The sequence below is a fragment of the Cibotium barometz genome, chromosome 54 (assembly GCF_041138505.1).
Source record: "Cibotium barometz isolate CiBa-2024 chromosome 54, ASM4113850v1, whole genome shotgun sequence".
In the NCBI taxonomy this organism is placed as follows: Eukaryota; Viridiplantae; Streptophyta; class Polypodiopsida; order Cyatheales; family Cibotiaceae; genus Cibotium; species Cibotium barometz.
Window position 1 is genome coordinate 31,006,019 of NC_141099.1, and position 25,969 is coordinate 31,031,987.

Consider the following 25,969-nt stretch of genomic DNA (forward strand, 5'->3'; position numbering starts at 1 on the left):
ATCAACATCAGGACGATTCAACCACCCCTATAGGCAAATCTATATCATCAAGAAAAACAGCACATTTGCCTCCATTTTTCATAGAGCTTGTTAGCAGAGCTTGTCAGCTGATGCACTTCAAATTCCAAAGGAATTAGGAGAACACCTCTCACAGCGAGTTGGCGATGATTCAAAGGGAATTGGACATCAGAGATCGCGACGCTCTTAGAGATGGGAGGTTATCACATGGGGACAGTGACTCAAGGTACCCTCCTCTTGGCCGTAGAAACAGAGATGGCCTGCAAGAGTCACCTCCTTGGCGAAGGGTCTCCAGATCTCCTGTCAGAGGCATTGATGAAGACAATCACACACACAACTCAACCTTGTACGGCCGTGACTGGCACATGTCAGCAGAGCTTAGGTCATTATCCAGAGACACGCCAGAGTTGCCGTACATGCCTGGAGAGCCTAGGTCATCATCCAGAGACATGTTGGCGTGGCCGTACATGCCAGGAGAGCTTAGGTCATCATCCAGAGATATGTCAGTGTGGCCGTACATGTCAGCAGAGCCTAGGTTACCGTCCAGAGAGATGCCACACATGTCATGTCAAGTGACATCGCAGGCTCTATCGCTACTGACTTCGAGCCAAGATTTCTCAACAGGGGTGGCAACAGCAACATCGGCATTTGGCCTCCAGGGAAGATTCACAGGAGATAGACACATGTCAGAGGCCCTGCTCATCAGTGACAGCATGAATGAAAGGTCAGAGAAGCACTTTGCCACATTATACCCATCTTGGGAAAAAAGTGCAGCAGAAGATTCATATACCTTTGAGAGGCAACTGCCCACATACTCGTCCTCAACTGGAATGAAAGAAATGGGAGATTTATATGAAAGCCATAAAGAACAGGATTCTTTTGACAGCCACGCAATGTTGGTGCCTCGTCAAATCACGCTGGAAGATGGCAGTGTCAGAACATTCTACTCCCTGCCTCGGGAGTCCACGTCAGATTTCTTGCAAGACCCAACTGATCATAGCCTAAGTCGAAAGCTCCTGTCCCCTTATGTAGATTTGTCATCATCATCTGGTGCTGATTCTACCCAGAGGAGAGGAAGATCATTGGCTGCTACAAACTTTCAAGAAGAATCCATTGGAGATGGGTCCCGAGCTCGGATGAGAAGCTACACTGAACTGGCAGAGGACTATTTAAGACCATTTCAACCCTTTGAACCTGAATTGAAGAATAGAGGAGATTTGCATGCCGACAATGATTTGCATGAGAGAAGGATAGTAGGGTTGCAAAGGCCTGATGATGGACAGTTTGAAAGAAGATTACAAAGGGAATTAAATGAGCTTTCCCATGGGATCCAAGTTGTTGATAGGGCAAGTAGAGAAAGTAACACTTCTCTCATCTTGCCAAGGGGTTTTCCTCGATATCATGCAGATGACAGGAGACAGATGGGTTTCAATGACCTTGATGATCACTTTTTTAGACGGCAGATAGATGGTGGTGCTTTGGTAGACAAAAGTATGTTGCAGCATGACAATATTATGCAGCATCAAAGGCCTGACCTATTAGAAGATTCTTCGGAACTAGAGAAGCAGGTATACAGGTATTTCATGAATTATATGAAGGCTTTGAACGAGAATCCTGAAGAAAGAATCAAACTTGAAAAGCAAGGAAAGGTGGGGACATTACTTTGCTTAACGTGCAAGAGGTAAGCGAATTGAATTTAGTGATCTCTCTCTCTCTCTCTCTCTCTCTCTCACACACACACACACACACACACACACATTACAATCCCAGCTATCCAACTATGAGATAGCTAAAATTCAAAAGCAATCAAAGAACACTTGTAGTTGGTACAAGGGAAGAATCCCGAAGAGATAAAAGAAGGGATCTCTTGAAGAAAGGAAAATTGGGAATATCTTGTGTGGCAAAGATCAGCTAATTTCTTACATGATAAATGGACCATAGGGCCCAAAATCTAAGTGGGGGAAATGTTGCCAAATACCCAAAAAAATTTGCCAAAAGATCTGTCCACAAATCTAACATGAAGGTGTCTTGACAATCTGTCTAGAAGAGCATAGGAACGGGACAAGACCATAGAAGATGACAGATTGTCTCACGTGGATGTGAACACCGTCTCTCTCTCTCTCTCTCTCTCACATACACACAGACACATTTTTTTTTGTTTGTTTGTAAAAGCCAGGGTTCTATTACCAAGAAACAATATACATGGGGAGGATGTACTTTAGGGAGAAGTCATCCAAGGAAGAAAGCTAAAAACAATAGAAAAGACTTCAAACTGTGGGATATCAATAGCCTCTAGTTGTCGACAGTCATGTAGGGTTTGGCGAAGATTGGCATGAAAGAAAGCATAAGCATCCAGAGATGGCTGCCGAAACATAATACGATTCCTAGCCTTCCAAATAGCCCTAAGTGCCTAGTATCTCATCCAAATGATGAAGGTGTCAAATCTAGCCACGCAAGATGGCTAAACACCAAAAATCTAGAAGGCTTTTCCTCCTTTGAATGATGGAAAACGTGGTTGTGAATCAATATTTGCAAGAAATTCGTAGACTCCGTACAATGTCGAGGAAGATGGGGAACAGACTCTGCATGTTGTCCACATCTGCAACATCTATCACTGGGGATATGTGGTTTTGCCAAAAAAGTAGAAATTGGTTCACACACACACACACACACACACACACACACACACACACACACGTGCATACAATCACACTTTTTTTTCCCATTTTTTTCCCGGGAAAAAGATCCTTCAATTAGTTAAAGAAAACACAGCCGCAAAGGGCTAAGTATAACCACGACGGGCTAAATGCAGCCTTACCTCATATATGGGCGGGAGACAAATGATCAAAGGGAAAGAGATGCTTCTCCTCTGGCTGGCCGCTCTGTGAGGGGGGGGAAGGGGCGGGGGGGGGGGGGGGGGGGGGGGACAACCATAGAGGTGTTCTGTAATGCCAAATGGGGTCACCGCCTCTATCTGTGAGGAAAGGGCCATGCCTCCAAAGTCTCAAGAAGGCTTTCTGCCGCTTCCGCATGCGGTCAGAACCTCCCTGCAGCTTCCCCCACTAGTTGCAGAGGGTGTGAATGATGTCGAGCCATATGCTCCTGATGGTCTTAGTTGGCGGAGAGTGGGTGCCCTTGATGGCCTCGTTACATCTAGCACGCCAGATGTGCGAGGCGGCTATGCTACTTCAAATCTCCCATCACTGAGCCAAGCCGCACTGTATATGCAAAGAAAGGGGCATCCAGATTCCAGAGTCTCCACCCGATCTGTGGGATCATGCCAAGTCCACTCTCCAGGGTCCCACTGCAACCGCGTGAGAGGTCGGCACTCCCAAATCCATAACCGCCAAAATCTCTCCTTGGCCACCTTGGCTGGTGCTGGATCTATGTGCCATGCCCGTGCCTGAAAACCAATCACCCTCACCCTTTGCAAGGTGCAACCTCTGAAATCCTCCAAGGGGTGCTCTGATCTCTCTAATTTGCCATGTAATCCAATAGAAAAAGTGAGCAGACCACTGTCCTCATCTGCTCCATGAACCACCACGAGGATATCGTGTTTGGTAAACATGCCTAGCCACACTAGGGGGTCGGCTTTGGAATAGGAGTCAACCACTCCTCAGGAATAGCTGAGTCGAATGTCGATGCTGAGCCTGTCTCTACCCCAGATCCCTGTCATGCCTCTCTCCTACTCCTCTTGAGGTAACTGCCTGTGTGCAATCCAATCTCCACGAGACCTAGCTGGTCCCATGCTCAAGGCGCCCTAGGATATGTGCGGTTGACCCCCCTAACATGTGGCCATTGGGTAAACGGATCAGGGGTTCCAGATCAAAGGTTGCCGAAGCTGCTCCTCTGAGGTTGCTGGAACAATCTGTCTGAGGGCTGGCCTAAGATGAGCCCAAGCACGAAGTAGATTGGCTGCGAATCTGTCCTCAAAGGCTGGACTGAAACCACGGGCTTGCATCTCTGTGAAGATCCATCTAGTACTCTGCGGCCACGAGCCTCCAAGGCTCGGAGTGCGGGCTGAAATCTGGGCCAAGAGGAAATCCTTCCATGGCCCACCACCGGGTACGAGTCCTCTGACAATCAACTTGCTCAGCAAGGCACGGCTCTGTATAGTTGGATCAATGAGGCTAAGCCCCCCTCTGCTACGTGGCTGAATGATCACTCTCCATGCCACCTTGGCCCTGACCGGCCTCCCATCACTTTCTCGAATCCATTCGAACCGTACGGTTCGAATGATACGGTACCTTACGATATCGTTCGGTACGATTTTTTTATTTTTATTTTTATTTTTATTGTTCCCCCCCAACCATGAGAAAAAAATTCCAAATGCTAGAAAAAAAAGAAACTCTGCTTAACGAAGATCCCAAATGCCCGCAATACTTCGTAACTTTCATGTCCACTCAGTATTCCATATGGGGTTGCTGAGAGACCTAAAAAATCTGGCAAGGTAGACTGGTAGTGTACATTGATTGGTAGGATGAGAGAATCTTGGTACATCACTTGGAGATCCCTGGTATAGGTAGGCTAGACAGCCAGATCCTCAAGTTATATACGAGGGAGAAGATTTGGACATGGCCATTTTGATCTAGAGAGGAGTCCCTAAACCTATCACTGTCACGTGCACACCCATCAGGTGTACAAGTAGCATGGCATCATTAAGCATCCATAAACATTAATCAGGACATTTAAGCGTTATTCAGGCATATTCAGCATATGCAAACATATGTTTGGGGCTGTTTTCAGTGCCAACATCAGTACATTAGCCATCTTCAGCACATAAAGGCATTTAGAACATTTATGGCATGTAGTCGGGGCCGTTATGATGAGCTGACAGCACCTCTACAGCAGCTGACAGCATTTATTGCAGGTCGTGGAGTCCAGATACTTGGCCGACAACAGTTTATCTGCCCGACCAGCAGCACTTACCCATATATATAGAAGCGCATCAGCTCAGTCCAAGCATCTCAGCTTCTCTTCAGCGTTTCCTTCCCCGGAAACAAGGGAAGTCAACGGGACAGCAGTTCACTCAGCATATAGTCATCATAGGCAGCATATTCAGTCCATGATCTCATCTCTCCTCAGCGTTTCTCATCCATGGAGCAAGGGAGAAGCATATCAGCAGTTTAGCCAGCATATTCAGCACATAGTTCATCATTCCTACCTCCTACATAGAGGGAAGCCGGCATCGAAGGGTGGACCTCAGCATTGGAGCAAGGAACAGTCCTCATCATCAGCATTCACCATATTCCTCTCATCCCGAGAAGGATCTTCATCTAGGATAGCATCATAGATCTATTAGATCTCATTGTAACCCATTCATCTAATATAGCTGCATTGCATTGCATTGACACTATTTGTCTATCTGTTAAGCATCATTAAGTGAAGTTTAGTTAGCCTAAGGTTGTGATTACTACGATCAATCTCTCACATGTCACAATCACCCTAGATGCACTGCTTGTATTTGTGCAAGGACGGTCCCCTAGTCATAAACGCTACACTGGGAGATGTTTGGTATTGCATTACCCATGCAGGTTCTTTTGTGGAGACAATTGGGAGATCCAACTAGGAGAGACATATCTCGAGACACATCTCCATGTTCTGGTTCCTCAAGCACTGTAGACTCCTCCCCCCCAACCTTCCCTCACATTCAAGCTTAAAGCTCCATAGTTTGTAAGTGTTAAAAAAAAAAACCGTATTTTATCGTATGGTATTCGAAAATTTCATATCATACCAAAAATTCCCGTACGGTATCGTATTTTCATACCGTGACAACTATGCAAGCAGTACTTGATTCGCCAGGGATAGCCTCACCAAGCTCTAGTATAAAATCTTCTTGTGAATACTCAGAAGAAGCGAAGCGAGTTGCTGCTCGGGAGAGGTATCAATGCCAACTTGGCAACCGAGGTATTGGACTGGAGTGCCCCTCGGGATCCATTGGAAAGCCTCAACTAGTCACCAAGTCGGGGTGGGTGCTGAGCCTACCCAAAAACCACACGACTTGTGCCAGTTGATCTGTGCTCCTGATGCACTGTAGAAAATCTCTATCGCCTCCGCGAATCTCTGGAGATTCCCAACATCTCCAGCAAGGTAGGCTGTTGTGTCATCTGTAAACTCTAAGTCCAGCAGCTCCTTCTGCGTGCGGAGGGGAAGGCGCAATCCTTGAAGTTTGGTCTCCTGGGCGGAGAGAAAACCACCCATGGCCTCGGCGACAAATAGAAAGAGATACGGTGCCAGAGGACAGCCATGTCGAACCGAGCGGAAAAGGGGAAAACTGTCGCCTCGGGCTCCTTGAATGAGAACCTAGCTGTGAGATGTTGAATAAAGGCCCGAGACTCCACAAATCCACTCCATTGGGAATCCCATTTAGCTCATAGTGCCCTCCAGAAAGCTCCAATCTGTCACGATTGTGACTAACTCTCTTAATCTCTCCTTAATTACTCCTTAATCTCTTATTAATTGAAAGGACCATAGTGACAGGGGAACGGCAGGACGCCCACGTGGGACGTGGGAACGCCGTCCCGACTAACGGCAGTTGCGTAACAGCGGCGGGACGGCCTGGGGGACGGGACGGCCGAGACGTGACCAGGGGACGAGCGTCCCCGCCCGGGGGGACGGGGGGACGTTGTCAGCCGGGACGGGGGGACGTTTGCAACGGTGCAATGGCTACAAATTCGAGCCGTTTTTTTTTTCAGGTAACGGCTACTAGCCGTTGGCGGCTGGCCGTTTGAGAGTTTGAGAGAGAGAGAGAGAGAGAGAGAGAGAGAGAGCTGCCATATGCTATATAATGGGCTTCCTGCTACTCCTCTTCTACTCAAGCCTTCCAACTTCCAAGACTTGAGTACCTCTAGGCTCTCCACCATCTCCCTCTCCTACTCAAGCTTTCCTCTCCACTATCTCCCTCTCCTACTCCACCACCTTCCTCTCCACCCTCTCCTACTCCACCACCTTCCTCTCCACCCTCTCCTACTAGACTACTTCAATCTTCCCTCTACCTCTTCTCCTACTCTACCCTCTAAGCTCTCTCCACCCTCTTCTACTAGACTACTACTAAGTTACTAACTATTCATGGCATCCTCTTCTCGTGCGGGCGGTAGGAGTAGAACGGATGGGTGGTCATGGTGGGATGAGGTCAACTTCGAGCCTCCTACTCATGCGGGGGGTGCACGTCCGTGGGCATGCAAGCTTTTCCCATATAAGCGTGTGGGTGGGGCCAATAGGGTGAGGGCCCATTTGTTGCATGAGCCCGGTCATGAGGTGAAATTTTGTGAGCGGGTCACACCGGAGATAAGAAAGGAGCTTCTTGCAAAGCTTGCCGCCCATCAAGCTTTGAGTGCAAGCCAAAGGGTGTGTGGAGTGGATCCCAACACTTATGTCACTCCAACCCAGACATCAGGTTCTACATCGGGTGGTGGTGCATCTTCATCTACCCCTCTATCACGTCCTCCTCGTGGCACTACTCCAGGCTTCACACAAGCCGCCTTCTCAATGCCGCAACCTAGTCCACCCTCTCTCTCTCGTCGGCAAAGTACTCTTGAGGGGAGTTGGGATCCCAAAAAGGAGGAGGTTGATGCCGCGGTGGCCCGCTTCTTTTTTCATGACCACATTGCTTTTCGTGTGGCACGGTACGTATTTCACTCACATGATTTCATCATCATGTCTCACGGGTCACCATTTTGCTATTCTAATTACTTACCCTCCTTTTTTTTGAAATGATACATAGGTCCGACTACTTCAAAACGATGGTGAAGAAGATTGGCGAGTACGGTCCTCACTACACACCTCCATCCTCCGAAACCTTGCGGACCACTATGCTTGACAAGGAGAAACGCCTTGTTGAGCAAGCGGCGGCAAACACAAAGAGACAATGGGCTCGCAATGGAGTCTCTTTGATTGCAGACGGATGGAGTGACACGCGGAAAAGGTCTATCCATGGCATTGTGGCATACTCACGGGGGGGGGGGGGGGGGGGGGGGGGTGTACTTTGTCTCCTCACATGATGCTTTAGGGACGGGAAAGAGTGCGGATGTACTTGCTGCTGAGTGGAGTAGTGCTGTCGAGATTATCGGCCCCGAATGTGTGATCGGTTTCGTCACGGATGGTGAGGCGACAAATAGAGCAGCGGGAGCTATTCTTGAGAGTATGTATCCTCAAATCACCGTCTCTTTTTGCATGGCACATTGTCTCAATAATCTTTTGAAAGATATTGGGAAATTGTCATGGATTGAATCGGTGATTGATGATGCATGTGCAATTGTGACCTTCATCAATAATCACACATACCTTCGATCCGAGTTTGGGAAGAGGTCCACAAAGGTCCTTCTCAAGTACTCGGACACTCGCTTTGCATACAACTTTCTTATGTTGCATCGCTTGAAGGATTGTCAGGGTGCCGTGCGGCAACTATTCATCAGTGATGAGTTTTGCTCCTCATCTTTTGCACGTACACAGGTAGGGATTTCATGCAAGAAAAAGGTCGACGATGCTGATTTTTGGGAGGACCTCAAGCGCACTGACGCCATGGTGCATCCCATTGTCCACTTCCTCAGGATTGTTGATGCTATGCAGCCATGCATCGGCAAAGTATATGAAGCCATGGACCAGATGATAGAGAGTCTTGAGAAGCTTGAGCCAGACGTAGATAGATATGAGGAGATCCACTCGCTTTGTGTGGCGAGATGGAGCTCATATTCCTCTCCTTTACATGCAGCTGCTTTTATGGTGGACCCAGAATTTCAGGGAAAAGGGCAAAGATGTGACTAAAGGAGGCCTCACGCTGCAGAAATCAGGCGCAAAATAGAGACCAGCTGCAAAAGGGTAAAGATGTGACTAAAGGAGGTTTTCAGAAAGACAACAACAAACCTTCAAATGTGACTAAAGGAGGTTTTTAGAAAGACAACAACAACAACTAACCTTCAAATGGACAACCAAAGAATCAAATCGTCAGATGCTACTACTGTCATAAGGAAGGACACCTCGCGCAAGACTGCCCTGACAAAAAGAAGAATTCCACTTCGACAGCTCTTCTCAGTGTCATTGAAGAAGACAACGAAGATTCTTTCAAGCAAGAGCAAGTACATCTCCAAATCAGCGTTTTCCATTAACGCACAGTGGAGAATAGTAAGCATACGTTCATTCATAGCATTCATAGTCTAGATCTACATTGGATCTATGACAATCATTGTAATTACTCATTCATTCAGTAATATATAGTAGGAGTAGGTTAGGTAGAGAGTCTCTCTCTTCTCCTTCTCTCTACTCTATGTCATGAGCATGTGATTAGCGTTAATCTTTATTGCTTTACGTTAATCATCATTAAGCACGCTTCCGCAAAGTAGTCATGTTACATTGGTATCAGAGCATCTAGGTCTATCCTAGGTAGGAGTTGTGTATGCTGAATTAGGGTTTGCGTTTTAGGGTTTGCATGCAAAATTAGGGTTTGCGGATTTCAGCCTAGTATGAGTCTAGGGAGTCTAGCATGCATGTAGAAGCCTAGAATTAGGGTTTTTGGGTTGATTTTTGCATAAAAACAGCAAGCAGCTCTTCATGGATTCCTATTAATACAACGACCTTAGCAAAGTGAGCATGGAGTATCTTCAATTTGAGGTGGAGTATTGCAAGAATGAAATTTCTTGTTCTCACGAAGTGGGAAAGAAGTACGGAATCGAATTCAAAGATCATTATTTGGAGAAACAGTTGATAGAATGCCAACAGGAGATTCAAGCAAGAAAGGCAGCAAGAACCGCGGTGAGTCCACCCATGGAGGAAGCTCAAATAGAGGAAGCAGGTGTGGTGAAGTACAAGGACCAAAGACAAAGGGATACCATAGAGACACAAGACACAGTGTTGGATCCACAGGTCGAGGTCAACCAAGAACGACAATTGTCTAGTTATGCAGAGCCACTAACAGTCCTCGAGCCAATCTTCGAGGTCATCACAATCTCCAAAGTTTCAGCAATTCTCTCCAAATCCATTGAGGAGGAGGATGAGTTAAGTGTTTCAGTAGTTCCAGAGGAGGTAGATCTCACCAAATCCTATTCGAAGGAGGATGAGGTCAACCCCATAGTTTCCATGGAGTCTACCGTGCCAGCAAAGCATCCTAAGTTAGAGGGGCCAGTTCCAGCGCCTGCAGTTTCCAAGGAGGCAATGGCAAAGACATCCAAGAAGCAAGCAGATTTGGTAGCCGTGCTACCTAAGTCAGTTTCGAAGATTGTGTGGGTGCCTCCACAACAACAAAGTTCCCGCATTTTCGAGGACCCATACGGGAGTAGAGCAAAGGCGCATCATGTGCCAGTGCTCCAAGTTCAGCAGGAGGGAATGTCACGTGCACACGTTAATCTGGTGCCACGTAGACATGACTATTCCTTACAGCTGCCTTAAGGGCAAAGTTAGAGGTCGTATATGGGCAGTTTGGAGCCAATTTGGTGGCCCTATAGGTGCTCGAAGGTGCCGAGGACATGTACCAATGGTTGGGACATATTATGGGCACAATATGAACACATTTTATGACATTTTTGATGACTTTTTATGGCTTGAAAAGTGAAAACCGACCTGATTACGACTTGCTATCACTTTCCTATATAAAGGCAAGTCATGGATCATTCATAATCATTCAGAGACAGAGATTGCAGAGCCAAGACCAAGGACATGCAGTCTAACAGTTTGGATTAGCCAAGTACATCTCCAAATCAGCGTTTTCCATTAACGCACAGTGGAGAACAGTAAGCATACGTTCATTCATAGCATTCATAGTCTAGATCTACATTGGATCTATGACAATCATTGTAATTACTCATTCATTCAGTAATATATAGTAGGAGTAGGTTAGGTAAAGAGTCTCTCTCTTCTCCTTCTCTCTACTCTATGTCATGAGCATGTGATTAGCATTAATCTTTATTGCTTTGCGTTAATCATCATTAAGCACGCTTCCGCTTAGTAGTCATGTTACACTGATTTTCCCTTTCTTCTCTCTGCTCGACAGCTCCACTAGTTGGAGTGTTGCTTTGCAAGTTTGTAAGGGGTTGTGTGTGCATGGTAGGCGCTTGTAAGGGATGCTCTAGGCAGGCTGCCTGACAGTAGCTGAAACCGATCCCGTCAAGTGGGAAAGACTCCGTTGGACACCCACACGCTTAATAGCACAACTTTAAAACCACAAATATGAAATGGACAACTTAAAACAACTTGAAATTTAAATGAAATGAAATGGAAAGATGGACACCAGCACTGGGGCCGGAACGGGCCGACCCCCCCCTCAATATATGATATATTTATTGGGAGTATTTAATAAATACAATGCTCCATGGGTTCCAAGAACCAGATAATGTCCATGTACATATGAAAACAGCACCAAACAAGTAGGCTCGAATTTCGATGTAGAAGCTCGAAGCAGAACGACCACTAGTGTGGTCCAATCGCTACGGTCTTGTGCTTTCACTGGACTCCGCGGAGAGCGCCTCACTGGTGTTCCGAGACCACGCACAAACAGGCGCTCTCGTACTAACGCTTGGCTCTCCCGATCTCAGCACCTTTGGACCGAGGTTCGCCAATATAGCTTGGACAACCCGGCACCGAACGGGTGTTGGCCGAGCGGGATGAATCTTTTATCAGATTTAAACATAAAATACTTTATTCAAATCTGAAAATCACTTACTTGTAGATGGTTGATAGAAAACCAATACTTGTGGTATGCTGAAGTCACCCAGGAGATGCGAAATCCCCTTGTAGAATACCAGTGAAGAAAAGATGGCAACTTACAGCCACCGGCCTATAGAGTATCGTTTGCGAGAGTGCACACACACTCGGTGGACAGCCGCCTGCTGAAGTTAGAACGCTGCTTGCATGAGAGGGGCAGCAGCCTGTGAGGCGGAAGTGCAGGGTGTTGGAGAGAACATGCGCAGCCACCAATAGTAGGTGCTGCAGCCGTCAGGTAGTAGTGCACAGCTGCCTGAACTGTTGAGGCACAGTTACTGGCGATGATCGCACAGCTGCCTGAACTATTGTGGGCAGCGTAGCTTGATGAGGTATCCGCCTGGTTTTTCAGAAGCGCAGCCAGCATCCAGAGGTGCAGTCGCCAGCAGTAGAGGTAGCATGCGTTAAGGGAAAACAGTAGGCGCATCAGGTTGCTGTGGGAGCAGAAGCACATATAAATTCAGCAGCAGCCGCCTGGGAGCATGTTTGGTTGCAGCCAGTAGTGCAGGGGCAACAGTCGCTTGTAAGAGAGGAGGCGCAGCTTGGTGAAATAAACGCCTGAAGGAAGCGATTTGTTTCCACGCTTGAAGGAGGGAGCTTTTTTTAATAATATTCATGTGGAGTTAACCTTGGTGATACCCACGTTTGCATGTGGGGGAACTAGTGGGAGTAGGTGACCATGCCCACCCCCACATTCACTTAAAAGTGGGGCTCCCCACCTTGGCCCCAAAGTGGGTGCCCACTTTTAAATAAATGTGAACACCTAACCTTATAAAACAAAGGTGTTAGAATAAAATATTAAAACAACATGTGTAACATACTTACCACCTGTTCACATGCACTAAAACTCGTCAGAATACAGAGCAGACTTCACGACTCACTGGCAGGCGTCCCCGCTCAGTAAGTAACACGTCAGGCAGGCAAACACACAAATACATGTCATGCGAAAACAGTTTCAAACATGCAAAATATGTGTGCATGTGCAAATAGTAACATGGACATATCTCCCGTTCATGGAACAAGTACAAAATATCTGTCGGCACAAAACTGGCACGACATAAAAAACATAAAAACCTGGTCTTCCTATGGAGTGACAGTCACATAGGTAAGACACAGTTCCAGGCACGAGTTTCCCTATGGTGTGACAGTCCCATAGGCAAAACACGGCACGAATACTAGCTCTTCCATGGCGTGACAATCCCATGGGTCGAACACAGTCCAGGTCATACACGGGTGGCACTGGTCTGGCTCCCGTCCATACGACACCATCCTGCTAACACACGGGTGGCACCAGTCTGGTTCCCGTCCATGTCAGCAAAATACTGGCCTCTTCACATGAGACACCGGCCTGGCCTCAAGTGAACGAGACGCAAAAACTGGAGATGGACCAAATGGTCGGCCAATTGGTGACATCCCCCCGGGCTTCTAAAGAGTTGACCTCAACTGAAAAGCCTCAAGATATGCCTGCAACAATTGTGGATAATCTGCAAAATAATCCTCATTTACCCATTTGGCATCAATAGGCAAATAATTCTTAAACTTCACAAGGTATCTCCTGGAAAGCTTTCCTGCAGGTAGCTTTCTCTCCTTGTGAAAAACAATCTGTTCTGGCTGGAGGATCTCCTCAAGCTCTTCAATCTCTGGGGGATCTTCTGTGATAGGCTCATCAGGATCTGGCCCCACATATTTCCGAAATAGACTCACATGAAAAGCATTGTGAATCTTCCAATGACTAGGTAAAGCAAGCCTGTAGGACACTTCATTGATTTTGTGAATCACCTTGAAGGGTCAATAATAGCGAGGAGAAAGCTTAGGATATGATCCTTCTCGTCGTGGCCTCTTCCGAAGCCTAGCCTTCTCAAATTTCAGCAATACCCAATCACCTTCTTTGACCTCCATGTCCCTTCTATGCTTGTCAGCAGCCATTTTATGCTTATCCTGAGATCTTGCAATGGCTGTCCGGACCTGACCAAAGGCAACATCCAAGTCACGAACATATTCATCAGCTGTAAAAATCTCATCCTTGGTACGAAGGATGGGTGGCAAGACCACTCTGCCATAAATAATCTCAAACGGAGCCTTTCCTGTGGAAGCATGGATTGTATTGTTGTAGGCAAACTCAACAAGTGGAAGATACTTCTCCCATGCACTCTTTTGATCTGCCACATAACATTTCAATAAATCCAACACAGCTGAATTTGCAGCTTCACTTTGGCCATCCGTTTGGGGATGATAAGGTGATGAAAACTCAAGCTTAGTACCCATATTATCAAACAAAGCTCTCTAAAATAGGCTTGTAGTCCTGGGATCTCTATCCCCAACAATGGATTGAGGCATACCATGATGCTTGAAAATATTAGCAAGAAAAAGCTTTACCATATGATCAGCTTTAATGGTTTTCTTGACGGGCAAGAAGTGAGCTTGCTTGCTAAACCTGTCCACAATAGTCCAAATAGCATCATTCCCATGCTGGGATCTAGGCAAATCCATAATAAAATCCATCGTGATACTTTCCCAAGGTTGCGAGGGAATAGGCAATGGCTGAAGCAAACCTGGAGGCTTTTGCCTATCAAATTTCACCTTTTGACAAGTAATACATGCACGCACATAAGCCTCAATGTCTTTACGCATGCTTGGCCAAAAGAAATACCTCTGAATCATGCGAGTAGTAGGCATAATACCTCTATGACCAGCATAAGGTGGAGCGTGACATTCGTCCATAACCTTTGAACGCAAATCCTTCACCACACATAGGCAATTATCCTTCATGAGATAACCCTCATTGATAACATAAGAGGCATGTGAATGACCAGCCATCAAATCAGTCCATATATGGCAAAAATCAGCATCCAAATGATACAAATCTCTCATAGCAGATAGATCTCCATGAGAGGCCACTGAGACTGCAGCAACATAAGGCCTCCTAGATAGTGCATTGGCCACTACATTTTTCTTTCCTGGAGTATGCACAATCTGAAAATGAAACATGGAAAGAAAATTTGCCATTCTCATCTGCTTCTCTGAAAGCTTGGTTTGAGATAGAAAGTATCTCAAGCTTTGATGATCTGTCTTGACTACAAATTCAGCCCCAAGAAGGTAATGTTTCCAAATCTTTAAGGCGTGAATTACAGCCAAGAGCTCTTTCTCATAGATATCCATATGAAGCTCAGCATCATGCAAACGACGGCTCTCGTATGCAACTGCATGCCCTTCTTGATTTAGGACAGCTCCTATGCAATCACCACAAGCATCACATTCAACCACGAATGACTTGTGCAAGTCAGGAACAATCAATACTGGACCACATATGATCGCATGCTTGAGCTGCAAGAAAGCGTCCTGTTCCTTCGAAGTCCATTTGAAAGCAGTTTTCTTCTTTGTGAGATCATGTAAAGGAGTGGCAATCATAGCAAAATGCCTTATGAAACGCCTATAGTACGAACATAATCCCAGAAAACTACGTACTTGATGTACGTTTTGCAATTCGGGCCAATTCCGAATAGTCTCTATCTTTGCAGGATCCATTGTAACTCCATCCTTGGATACAATATGACCCAGATAATGAATCTCTGAAAGGAAAAACTCACTTTTCTTGGCATTGACGAAAAGTTTATGCTTCCGCAACTCTTCGAACACTGTGACCAAATGAGTTCTGTGTTCCTGCTCATTCTTGGAGAAAACCAAGATATCATCAAAGAAGACTCCTGTAAACTTGCGATGGGGTCGGAATATCCTATCCATCATACGATTAAAAGTAGCAGGAGCATTGGTGAGACCAAAAGGCATTACCAAGAATTCATATAATCCGAAGGCTGTCCTGAATGCAGTCTTATGGACATCTTGTGGCACCACACGTATCTGGTGATAACCACTCTTCAAATCAAGTCTGCTAAAGCAAGCTGAGCCATCAAGCTTATCCAAGATATCATTAATACGTGGAATTGGGAATCTGTTCTTGATGGTAAGCTTGTTCAAAGCTCTGTAGTCCACACACATACGGAATGATCCGTCCTTCTTTTGAACAAGAAGCACAGGAGAGCAGTAAGGTGAGGAACTGGGCTGAACCAAACCTTTCTCTAAAAGCTCGTTTACCTGCTTCATAATTTCTTCTTGTTGTGCAGCACTCACTCGATATGCGGGTTTGTTAGGTGGAGAACTACCTGGCACAAGATCTATACGGTGATCTTTAGGCCTTTGGGGAGGTAATTCACCTGGCAACGAGTCAGCAAAACAGTCTTTGAATGCATTAAGAAAATTCAGCCTATCATTAGATATAGTATCCATATTTTGATGATTTGGCACAAGATTATCACGCACAAAAACCAAGTACGCTGAAAGACTCTTTTTCATTGCTTTATTAATTTGGATGTGTGATACAACTGGGATGGAATCCCCTTCTTTGCCAGCATCAATAAAATGCATGCGGCCTTTATGCATAAAAGAAATCATATTAGACTTGTAGTCTTTGCGGGGCTCAAGCCTATGGTGCCACGGCTTGCCCAACAATACATCACATCCATTCAGTGGAGCAACTAGAAAATGCTCATTGTCAAGGTAGCCCTGGATATGGATGCGCAACTTCCCAATCAAAGGGGTAACCTGCACCTCTTTACCAATAAATGCAGCTTCGGCTTCAATCTGAGGTCCCATGTTTTCAACCTCAATTCCCAATGCAGCTGCCATTTGCATAGAGATGAAATTGTCAGTTGCACAGTCATCAAACATGAAAAGTGCGGGCTGATCCTTGATTTGCCCCCAAGCCTTGCAAACCATTCGCTCTTTTGCATCATGACCTGTATTTCCTTGCACATCAGGAACTGCATGTACATTAGCTTTGGTGTGCTTGTCCTCGTGCTTTGATTTGCGATCTGGGCATTGCCGAAACATGTGGTCTTTGCTACCACAAGAAAAGCATTTTCCATCCTTAGCATATTGCTCTCTTTGCTCCGGGGTTAATCTAAATTTATTCTTCCTTGGGCCCTGTTCTTTAGATGTGTTATTTTCAGCTTTACCACCCTTGTAAGGTTCCCGGAAGTTCTTTTTAGGTGGCTGTCCACCCTTTTGCTGATTTGGGACAGCCTTGTCCTTCCCCTTGGAACCTCCTTGATCCTGCTTAATCTTGAGCACCAATTGCTCCGTAGCAAGAGCAGAAGCTGTGAGTTGTTGCAACGTATGTTTTGGGTGCAATTCAATACCCGACCTATATGCTGGTTACAGTCTAGAACGAAACTTCCTCTGTCTTTCATCTTCTGTGATTTGCATGAAGGGAGTCACTTCCAGCAACACTTTCCAAAATTTGTTAACATGCTGTTGCACACTCTCATTATCTTTTTGTTCCAGCCTGTCCCACTTTTGAGTGAGAGTTTGCTCTGCATTGGGTGGCAGGAACTGAGCATAAAATCTATCTTTGAATTCCTTCCAAGTAGAAATGGGATCCTTGGTGATCTTTTCAGTGATCCACCAATGAGCAGCAGTCCCTTTCAAAAACATGCTAGCATGGCGCACCTTTGACTTTTCTGTGAAATCCTCATCGCTAAAAGCAATGTCGAACTGTGCCACAAATGCTAACACCTTAGAAGCATCATGTTCACCATGAAAGACATCAAATTTGACAGATTTATCACCTGCTTTGAACTCCTTGAGCTTCCTGGCATGAGGCTCATGGTCTTCTCTTTTTCTTTTCCCCTTATCCAACGGGGTAGCCCTATCTGCATGGGCTCCATGGGCCGTCATAGAAACTTCATGGGGCACGGTGGCATGTGCTCCACGAACTCGAAACTCAGATGCATGTGACTTACCCGCATATGGCATGGTCTCTCCATGAGACAACTCAGAAGGCAAAATTTTTCTGGAAGTAGACCTGTCACCATGAGATACATGTCTGGCATGCATGTGACTTTCATGCCCTCCATGAGCACTGGCATACATATATCTATCAGGCTTAGTGCCTTGGGGAGAGGATGCATGTCGAGAGGTGACAGTCACCTCTTCCTTTTGCATAAAAGATTTCAGCCTCTGGGATGCGGGATCTCCATGCTTCAAACGAGGTGGATTTCTGAATTTCAGCTCTCCGTCATCCCCCTCTTTGATATCACCTTTGCGAAGGAGATAGGCAAGTGCCAACTCCCTTGGTTTCTTGCCCACTTCACGAGCCATTGATTCGGTGTCTATGACAGCCCATCTAAATGAGTTTAATGGTATTGTCAGCCAGGTCATTAATCAAAAATTGGCAATGGACGATGAGTTCAAAGCCACTTTTCTGTTATGCACTTTGCCAGAGAGTTGGGACACATTCAGGACAGCCACTAGCAATTCGCATGCTATGCTGTCATATGCAGATGTTGAGGGTGCTCTTCTTTAAGAAGAGATGAACAGGAAAAACAACTCTGTTGGAAAGTCCAATGCAATGAATGCACGTGGGAGATCCCAGCAAAGGGGAAAAAGCCAAGAAAGGGGAAGGAGCAAGTCTCGCTCCAAAAAGGATTTGGAATGCCATTATTGTGGCAAGAAGGGACACATTAAAAAGCAATGCTACAAATGGAAAAATGATCAAAAGGAAAAGGGAAAAGGCAAAGACAAAGAGAAAGATGAAGCCAAAGATGTAAAGCCAAAGGGCAAAAGTGGAGTCAAGATTGAAGAAATCAATGTGTCACATGCAGGTGGCAGTGAGGATGAGGTCCTCTTTACGTCTTCACTTGATGCCCATTCACTTCTTACAGGTGGTCATGGTATGCACTCATGGATCATTGATCCAGGTGCCTCCTTTCATGTCACAGGTTGCAGAGACTTGTTTGTCAGGTATACTGCTGGCAATGAAGGAGTGGTTTATTTGGGTGATAACCATGCATGCAAGATTCTTGGCAGAGGTGATGTGAGGCTTGTGTTTTCAGATGGCTCACAGCTTATGCTCCATGATGTCAGGCATGTGCCTGAGATCAAGAAGAATCTGCTTTCTATTGGACAGCTTGATGATGCTGATTATGTTACCACATTTGGTCGTGGAAAGTGGAAGATTAGTAAGGGCTCACTGGTTGTTGCCAGAGGCTCTAAGGTGGACACTCTTTATTTCATGCATGCAGGTGTTTGTCACCATGCTAATGTAAATGCAACCGAGCTGCCGGAAATTTCTATGTGGCATAGCCGGTTGGGACACATGAGTGTCAAGGGAATGGAGCAATTGTCTCGTTTGGGTTACTTGCCTTCTCTAAAGTTTTCAAGTTTTCAGTTTTGTGAGCATTGTATATATGGCAGGCAACTGCAGTGCCCCCACAAGAAAGCTCTTGGACAGAAAGATGCTCAGTTAGAGCTTGTGCATACAGATGTATGTGAGATGCCTCAGCTTTCTTTGGGAGGGGCAAAATACTTTGTGTCTTTTATTGATGATGCCACACGCAAGGTGTGGGTCTAGCCTCTTCGTTTGAAGAGTGATACATTCTCAGTGTTTCAGAAGTTTGTTGCTCTTGTTGAGAATCAAACTGGCAAAACACTGAAAGCTTTGCGTTCCGACAATGGTGGAGAGTATATGTCCAAACAGTTTCAGGACTTTTGTGATGCTAAAGGCATCAAGAGGGAGCTCTCTACTTCTTATGATCCTCCACAAAACGGGACAGCAGAGAGGATGAACAGGACCATACAGGAGAAGGTCCGTTCTATGTTGTCACATGCTGCATTACCTCATGGTTTTTGGGCTGAAGCTGTTATGACAGCCGTTCACCTTATAAACAGGTCACCTAACACGAGGCTTGGTGGGAAAGTGCCAGAGGAAGTATGGACAAGGAAGCCTCCGTCATACAAGCACTTGAGAGTGTTTGGTTGCGTTGCGTACGTGCACATACGCAGGGAAATGCGCACCAAACTTGATCCCAAGTCTCACAAATGCATATTCCTAGGATATGGTGACAGAGGTGAAATGGGGTATAGACTTTGGGATCCCGTGAATAGAAAGATTATACGCAGCAATGATGTAATTTTTGATGAAACATGCATGTATAAGGAGCTTGCAAGGCAACAGGAGCCTGGCAGAGTCATCTTTGATGATGATGGACATCATGGACAACAACCAAGGGCTGTAAATCAGCCATTACAGCAGCAAAACCAGCCCTTAATTGGTGCTGAAAATGGTCCAAATGGACAGCCAGAGATGGTAGAAGATATCCCTATGGATATACCACAGTTAGAAGAAATACCGGGCATGATATTTCAGCCTTATGGCATGGAACAAGAGCCACCAATGGGTGATATGCAGGCTGGACAGCAACCTGCAAATGATGGTCATTGGGTACGGAGGTCCACAAGACCCTCCAGAGCCCCTGACAGGTTTGTTCCAGGGGTTGACTACTTGATGCTCATTGACTGTGGGGAGCCCTCATGTTATAAGGAGGCTTTACAGAGGGCAGACAAGGCTCTTTGGGAGCGTGCCATGAAGTCAGAGATGGATTCTCTGCACAAAAATGGAACATGGAAGTTGGTGCCTTTGCCTGCAGGCAAGAAGGTTTTGCCATGCAAGTGGGTTTACAGGCTCAAAGTTGCACTTGATGCAAAGCCAAGGTACAAAGCCAGGTTAGTGGCTAAGGGCTTCAAGCAGGAATATGGTGTGGACTTTGAGGAAATCTTCTCTCCAGTGGTCAAAATGACCACACTTAGAGCTGTGTTAGCTTTGGTTGCACATGATGATCTGGACTTGATTCAGATGGATGTGAAGACTGCTTTTCTTCACGGTGATCTCCATGAGGAGATATATATGCAGCAGCCAGAGGGTTATGCAGTGAGTGGAAAGGAGAAGCTTGTATGCAAGCTGAAAAAGAGTCTTTATGGGCTCAAACAGGCACCAAGAGAATGGTATCATAAATTTGATACATTCATGAAATCCCAGAAATTCAGGAGAAGTGACATAGATCACTGCTTGTACACCAAGAAAGCTTTGGATGGCAGTCTATTGATCCTCATCTTGTATGTTGATGATATGTTGATTGCCGGGAAATCTCGTAAGGAGATGGATACCTTGAAGCAGAGGTTGCATCAAACCTTTGATATGAAGGATTTGGGTGATGCAAATCACATTTTGGGTATGCGGATACTTCGGGACAGAAATCAGCATGTGTTGTATTTGTCTCAGAAGGAATACATTGGCAAAGTCTTGCAGAGGTTCAATATGGACGGGGGGAAGAAGACTAGTACTCCTTTGCCTCCATATGTGAAACTCAGTGCTATGGACAGCCCACAGTCGGATAGAGACAGGGCTGATATGGCCAAGGTTCCGTATGCTTCAGCTTGTGGCAGTCTCATGTATGCCATGGTTGCTACTAGGCCGGACATTGCATTTGCAGTGGGAGTGGTTTCTAGATACATGGCCAACCCTGGCAAGAAGCATTGGGAAGTAGTGAAAGGTGTCATGAGATACCTGAAGGGCACACAGGATATGTGCATTTGCTTTGGCAAACAGGATGCATTAGTGCATGGTTACACGGATTCGGATTATGCCGGTCATCCAGATAACCGAAAGTCTACTACCGGTTATGTGTTTACATTCACAGGAGGTGCTGTGTCATGGATATCCAGGATGCAGAAGTGCACTGCCTTATCTACTACAGAGGCCGAGTATATTGCAGCCACAGAGGCTTGCAAGGAGGCATTATGGCTATCTCGGTTAGTGGTTGATTTGGGTTATACAGGGGATATTCCATTGTTGCATTGTGACAATCAGAGTGCCATTCAGTTGGCAAAGAACCCTGTTTTTCATGCAAAGACGAAGCATGTGGATGTGAAGTATCACTTCATCAGAGAGGTGATAGAGAACAAGCAAATTCAGCTTGTTAAGATTCATACGGATGACAACCCGGCTGATCTGTTGACAAAGAGTTTGCCTCCAGAGCGGTTTGCTCATTGCAGACACTTGATGGGCATTGGATGAGGCCAGTTTCAGCCTTGATATGGCCTTGTATATTATCATGTACATGCTGATTTTTTCTTTTCCTTTACTTAAGGGCACTTTGCCTTTAAGTGGGAGGTTGTTGGGATAAAGGCACTATGCCCACCCTTATAGTGTGTACAAGCCCATAAGTTATAGTACATAGTACACTTAGTACTTTTAATGTACTAAGTGCACTGTGTACTAGTGCAATATACATGTGTGATAGGGGAGTCACACACTCATATCATGAGTTGACTTATCCCCACAACTCTCTCTCTCTCTCTCCCTTGTTTCTCTGTGTATGTCTCCCACATGAATTACTCTAACCCTAATTCTTCCATTCAACCACATATGCTAAATATGATTCAATTACATATGGTAAATATGATTCAATCACATATGCCAAATATGATGCCACCACATATGCCTTTTAAGAGGCTGTTCCTACACAAGAGACTTATACATACTAGTGGTTGTTCGCACACATTGGAACCACTTTATTTAAGGCTTACATTCAGTGCTAGTTTACTCAACCACCTAGCACTTGTTTATTCCCACATTAATCACTACTAATATTTAATAGGTTCGCAGGCTCATTGAAGCCACAAAAGCTGAATCTATGGTAGGGAGCTAGCTCTTACATATCTCACCCGTAATGGCAAAGGAGTTGGGTGTGAAGCCAAGGGAGCTAGCTCTTACATATCTCATTTGCAATGGAGACGTGGAGGGTGAAGCAGGTGAGCTGGAATTCAAGAAACCGCCTCGCATAGCGTCGGGTGGTGCTATTTCTCGCAAGATAAAGTCTTTGGTCAATAGAGAGGAGCCTCTGGTGACTTCTTGCCATGCCTATTCACCTCATGGATCAAGGATGAAAGATATGCATATGCCAAAGAGAGGGTGGACAGCTTGGTGATAATGCACATGTAGGTTATGCCTTTCATCAAAACATGACCGTTGTGCAGGACATGGAACTTGTCCTATTGAACATGGGCTGAAATTTTCTCGTTATGGAGGTGATGTACATGATGAAGATGCAGCCCATGATACTCACACTCGGACAATCGTACAAGCTTTATGGTTTGCTTGAAGAGATAGTCAGTGATTGCGATCCTAAGTTCACTGTAGGATTCTAGCGAGCGGTATTAGCTAAATAACTAGGTGAAGTATGTCTTCCTCTGATCATCTAGAGAGTGACGGTTAAGCTGAGTGTGTTAATCAAACTTACGAGGACATGCTACGGACTTTGTTTCAAAAAGCCAATCGGAGTGGGAAAGGTGCCTTTCACAAATTGAATTCATGTACAACAGTAATAAGCATTCAACGACAGGCTTTAGTTCTTTTATGCGTATTTATGGTTTTCGACCTCGGACACACCGATTACAATTGGATTGGGTAAGATCGAAGATCTGCAAGCGAGAGGCTTCTTGCATGATATGCAGGAGACACTTAAACTTGCTAGGGAGAGTGCTAACCAAAAAAGATATCCTAGGGTCTTCGACGTAGATACTTGTGTGTACTTGAGGATACCTAAGGATTCTAATACTATGCGTACTGGGAAACATTACAAGCTATCTTCCAAGTTTTGCGGTTTGTTTAGGATTGAAAGGAAGATTAGTGTTGTGTGCCACCTAGAACTTCCTCAAGAAATAATGGTTCGTCCTATCTTTCATGTCAGCAGATTGAAAGCATTGTTAAGTGATTTCAATACGGTTGTTCCTATCCAGGAATCAGTTCAGGAAGAGCGAACCAAGTATAGTCCCTCAGAACCCGATCAACGTACTAAGCATTCAAGACGTTTTGCTTATGATGAGTACTTGATTATGTGGAGGAGGAGATCTAAGAGGGAGGCTACCTGGGAATCTGAGGAATCTCAAAGCCCAATTCCCTGGCTTCATTGTTGAGGGAATCAATGGTCCTCAAGGGGGGGAGTATGCTACGTCCAGGACAAGTGCACAACACTAGGGCATGGTCAGGCTAGGGTCCGTTCATGAGGCGCCTAGTGGGGAGATATCCCTGACGTGGGAAGAGGCTTATAAGTGGATCAACATACTAAGCATTCAAGACGTTATACTTATGATGAGGACTTGATTAAGTGGAGAGGGAGATTTGAGAGGGAGGCTATGTGGGAATCCATGAGGAATCTCAAAGCCCAATTCCATGGCTTCATTGCTGAGGACATCAATGGTCGTGAAGGGGGGAAGTATGTTACATCCAGGACAGGTGCACAGTAGCACATGGTCAGGCTGGAGGTCGGACATGGGGTGCCTAGTGGGGAGATATCCCTAATGTGGGAAGAGGCATATAAATGGAGACATAGTTATAAGTAATTATAGGGTTAAAAGCTTATAAAAGCACTAGGGCAAAGCCCAGTGACCTATATAAGTGAAACCTCAGCATTGGGCTCAGAGCAGAAGCAGCGCTGCCTTCCTTCGCAGTTGGAGCCTGTGCCCTTTCCTCAGTAGAGTTTAGAAAGGGTGAGGGACCGACCTGGCGCTCTAGGCCCTAGTGTCTCGCCCCCCCCACCCCCCCCCCCCCCCCAAAAAAAAAAAAAAAAGAGGAAAAAGAAAAAGAAAAAAAAAGAACACATGATGTAGTCTCTCTCCGAGAGTGGCCAGTTGGAGAGGGAGCCCTCCCTCTTTTTTCTCTCCACTCTTACCTCTTTTGAGGTACGTACATATCAGGCTCGGCTTCTAGTGTGCACCCCCCCCCCCCCCCCCCCCCTCCTGGAGATGCAGTCTCTCTCCGAGAACGGCCCGTTGGAGAGGGAGCCCGCCCTCGTATTTTCTCTCGACTCTATCTCTTTTGAGGGATGTACATATCAGGCTCGTCTTTGGGGCTGTTTTGTCGTTTGCGTTCCAGGTATGTCTCTTTTATGACAAACTAAGGATTTTTTCCTGGGAAAAAACCTTTCTAATTAGAATTGGCCAAATATTTTTAGTAACTCATGTGCATTGTGGACTATAACTGGAAAAGAACTTAAAGGAATCTTGAAATTAACCATTCTTATAGTTGTCCTTGGTCTTTGCGTTTCTTGTTTATCAAGGTGAATAGGATTAGTATCCACTATATGGATAGTTGTTATCGGTACTCTTGGATGTGCTAGGCTAAGGGAAGTTCATTTTAAGCTTTCTATTGCTTGTTGCTTTCTTGCATGCAGGTTCTCAAAGCCGTATTCAGACACGCACAGTCTGGTTATGCACACCTTCATGTCAAGGAAAAGGGGCTTGCGTGGAGAGCATTTGGGTTTACAAAAAGCAATCTGCACAGTGATGGGCTGGAGTATTACCCTAGAGCCAAGCATTGGTAAAACTTATCAACGCATCACTGCTGAAGAGGCAAAGGCTAACAAGGAGGATTTGATTTTATGGCCTCCAGCAGTAGTAGTTCACAATGCATTACCAAGGGAGTCCTCCAATTTCCGTGTAGGAGTTGCTGCTGAACTGGCAGTCAGAGATCTCCTCAAAGGTTGGTCTATTTTTTGGAATTTCTGATGCATCCAATCAGACCTTAAACTTGTGCACAGACGTATGTATTTAATATGCATGCATCTATGTATGTTGTAAACAAATGCAGCTATTGACAATTTTTATGTGTTTGCAGATGCGGGGCTTTCCTATGCAGGCTCAAAGGTGGTTGTAGGAAACCAGGGCTCACTGGTTATAGAGTACAATGCCACCTTCTCTTGTTTGCTTGAGGCAGAGCACCTTCATCAACATTTTGCAGCGAAGGGTTGTGGCCGAGTGGGCTGGTTGCATGAACTCAGAGCTGGAAATGCAGATCCAATGTTAGCACGAAAGGATGGAAAATTCGGCTCGGAGAAGAGTGCACTGTATGGCTACCTTGCTTGTGCACATGATTTGGAGTGGGTAGACATGGATTTCCGACAACGTTGCTTGGTAATGAGTAGGAAAAAGATCAGACCCATTGCAGGCAATTCTTTTGCGTAGTCCGTACAATGACAAGATGGAAAGGATATCTGAAGCGGAAAGGAATTCTCTACACCAGAATTGTGGGTTTGGCCAATCATGAAAATTAGCAGTGCTGGGAATGCTCAAGTGTATGGTTGAACCCTCTTTTTTCCACTCACTTCTAGAGAGTGTGCTTGAGCCCTTTTTCACTCAAATGTTACAGGTCAATTTTAGTAACAGGTGATTTATGCAATTCAATCAACTGATATATGATTCCTGAGCTGAAGTTTCAAATGAGCTCCATTTTGGGGGTATTAAATGGCGAGTAAGAAAGCATATATTTTTTGAAAAGTTTTTATATATATTAAAGGATTCATCAATGTAGGACATAAATTGATTACCACACAAGACTCATGAATTTTATAAACGAGACATATTTGTAAAA

At 45.5% G+C, this 25,969-nt stretch overlaps 1 protein-coding gene and 1 pseudogene across 1 annotated transcript; both read left to right on the plus strand.

Moving 5' to 3' along the window:
* On the plus strand, positions 1-25,969 carry LOC147608039 (uncharacterized). Its single transcript, XM_086789643.1, has 3 exons — positions 1-1,699; positions 24,774-25,081; positions 25,217-25,969. Exons 1-3 carry the CDS (start codon positions 165-167, stop codon positions 25,561-25,563), a joined length of 2,190 nt encoding a protein of 729 aa, XP_086645769.1. The 5' UTR covers positions 1-164; the 3' UTR covers positions 25,564-25,969.
* LOC147608040 (uncharacterized) lies at positions 7,731-8,781 on the plus strand (annotated as a pseudogene).

What these genes read in the sequence shown, in the direction of transcription:
- LOC147608039 (XM_086789643.1), top strand. Translation starts at nt 165, where the DNA reads ATGATTCAAAGGGAATTGGACATCAGAGATCGCGACGCTCTTAGAGAT. An exon ending in CTTTGCTTAACGTGCAAGAG is followed by an intron (nt 1,700 to 24,773) that starts GTAAGCGAATTG and finishes TCTTGCATGCAG; the next exon opens with GTTCTCAAAGCCGTATTCAG. An exon ending in AGTCAGAGATCTCCTCAAAG is followed by an intron (nt 25,082 to 25,216) that starts GTTGGTCTATTT and finishes ATGTGTTTGCAG; the next exon opens with ATGCGGGGCTTTCCTATGCA.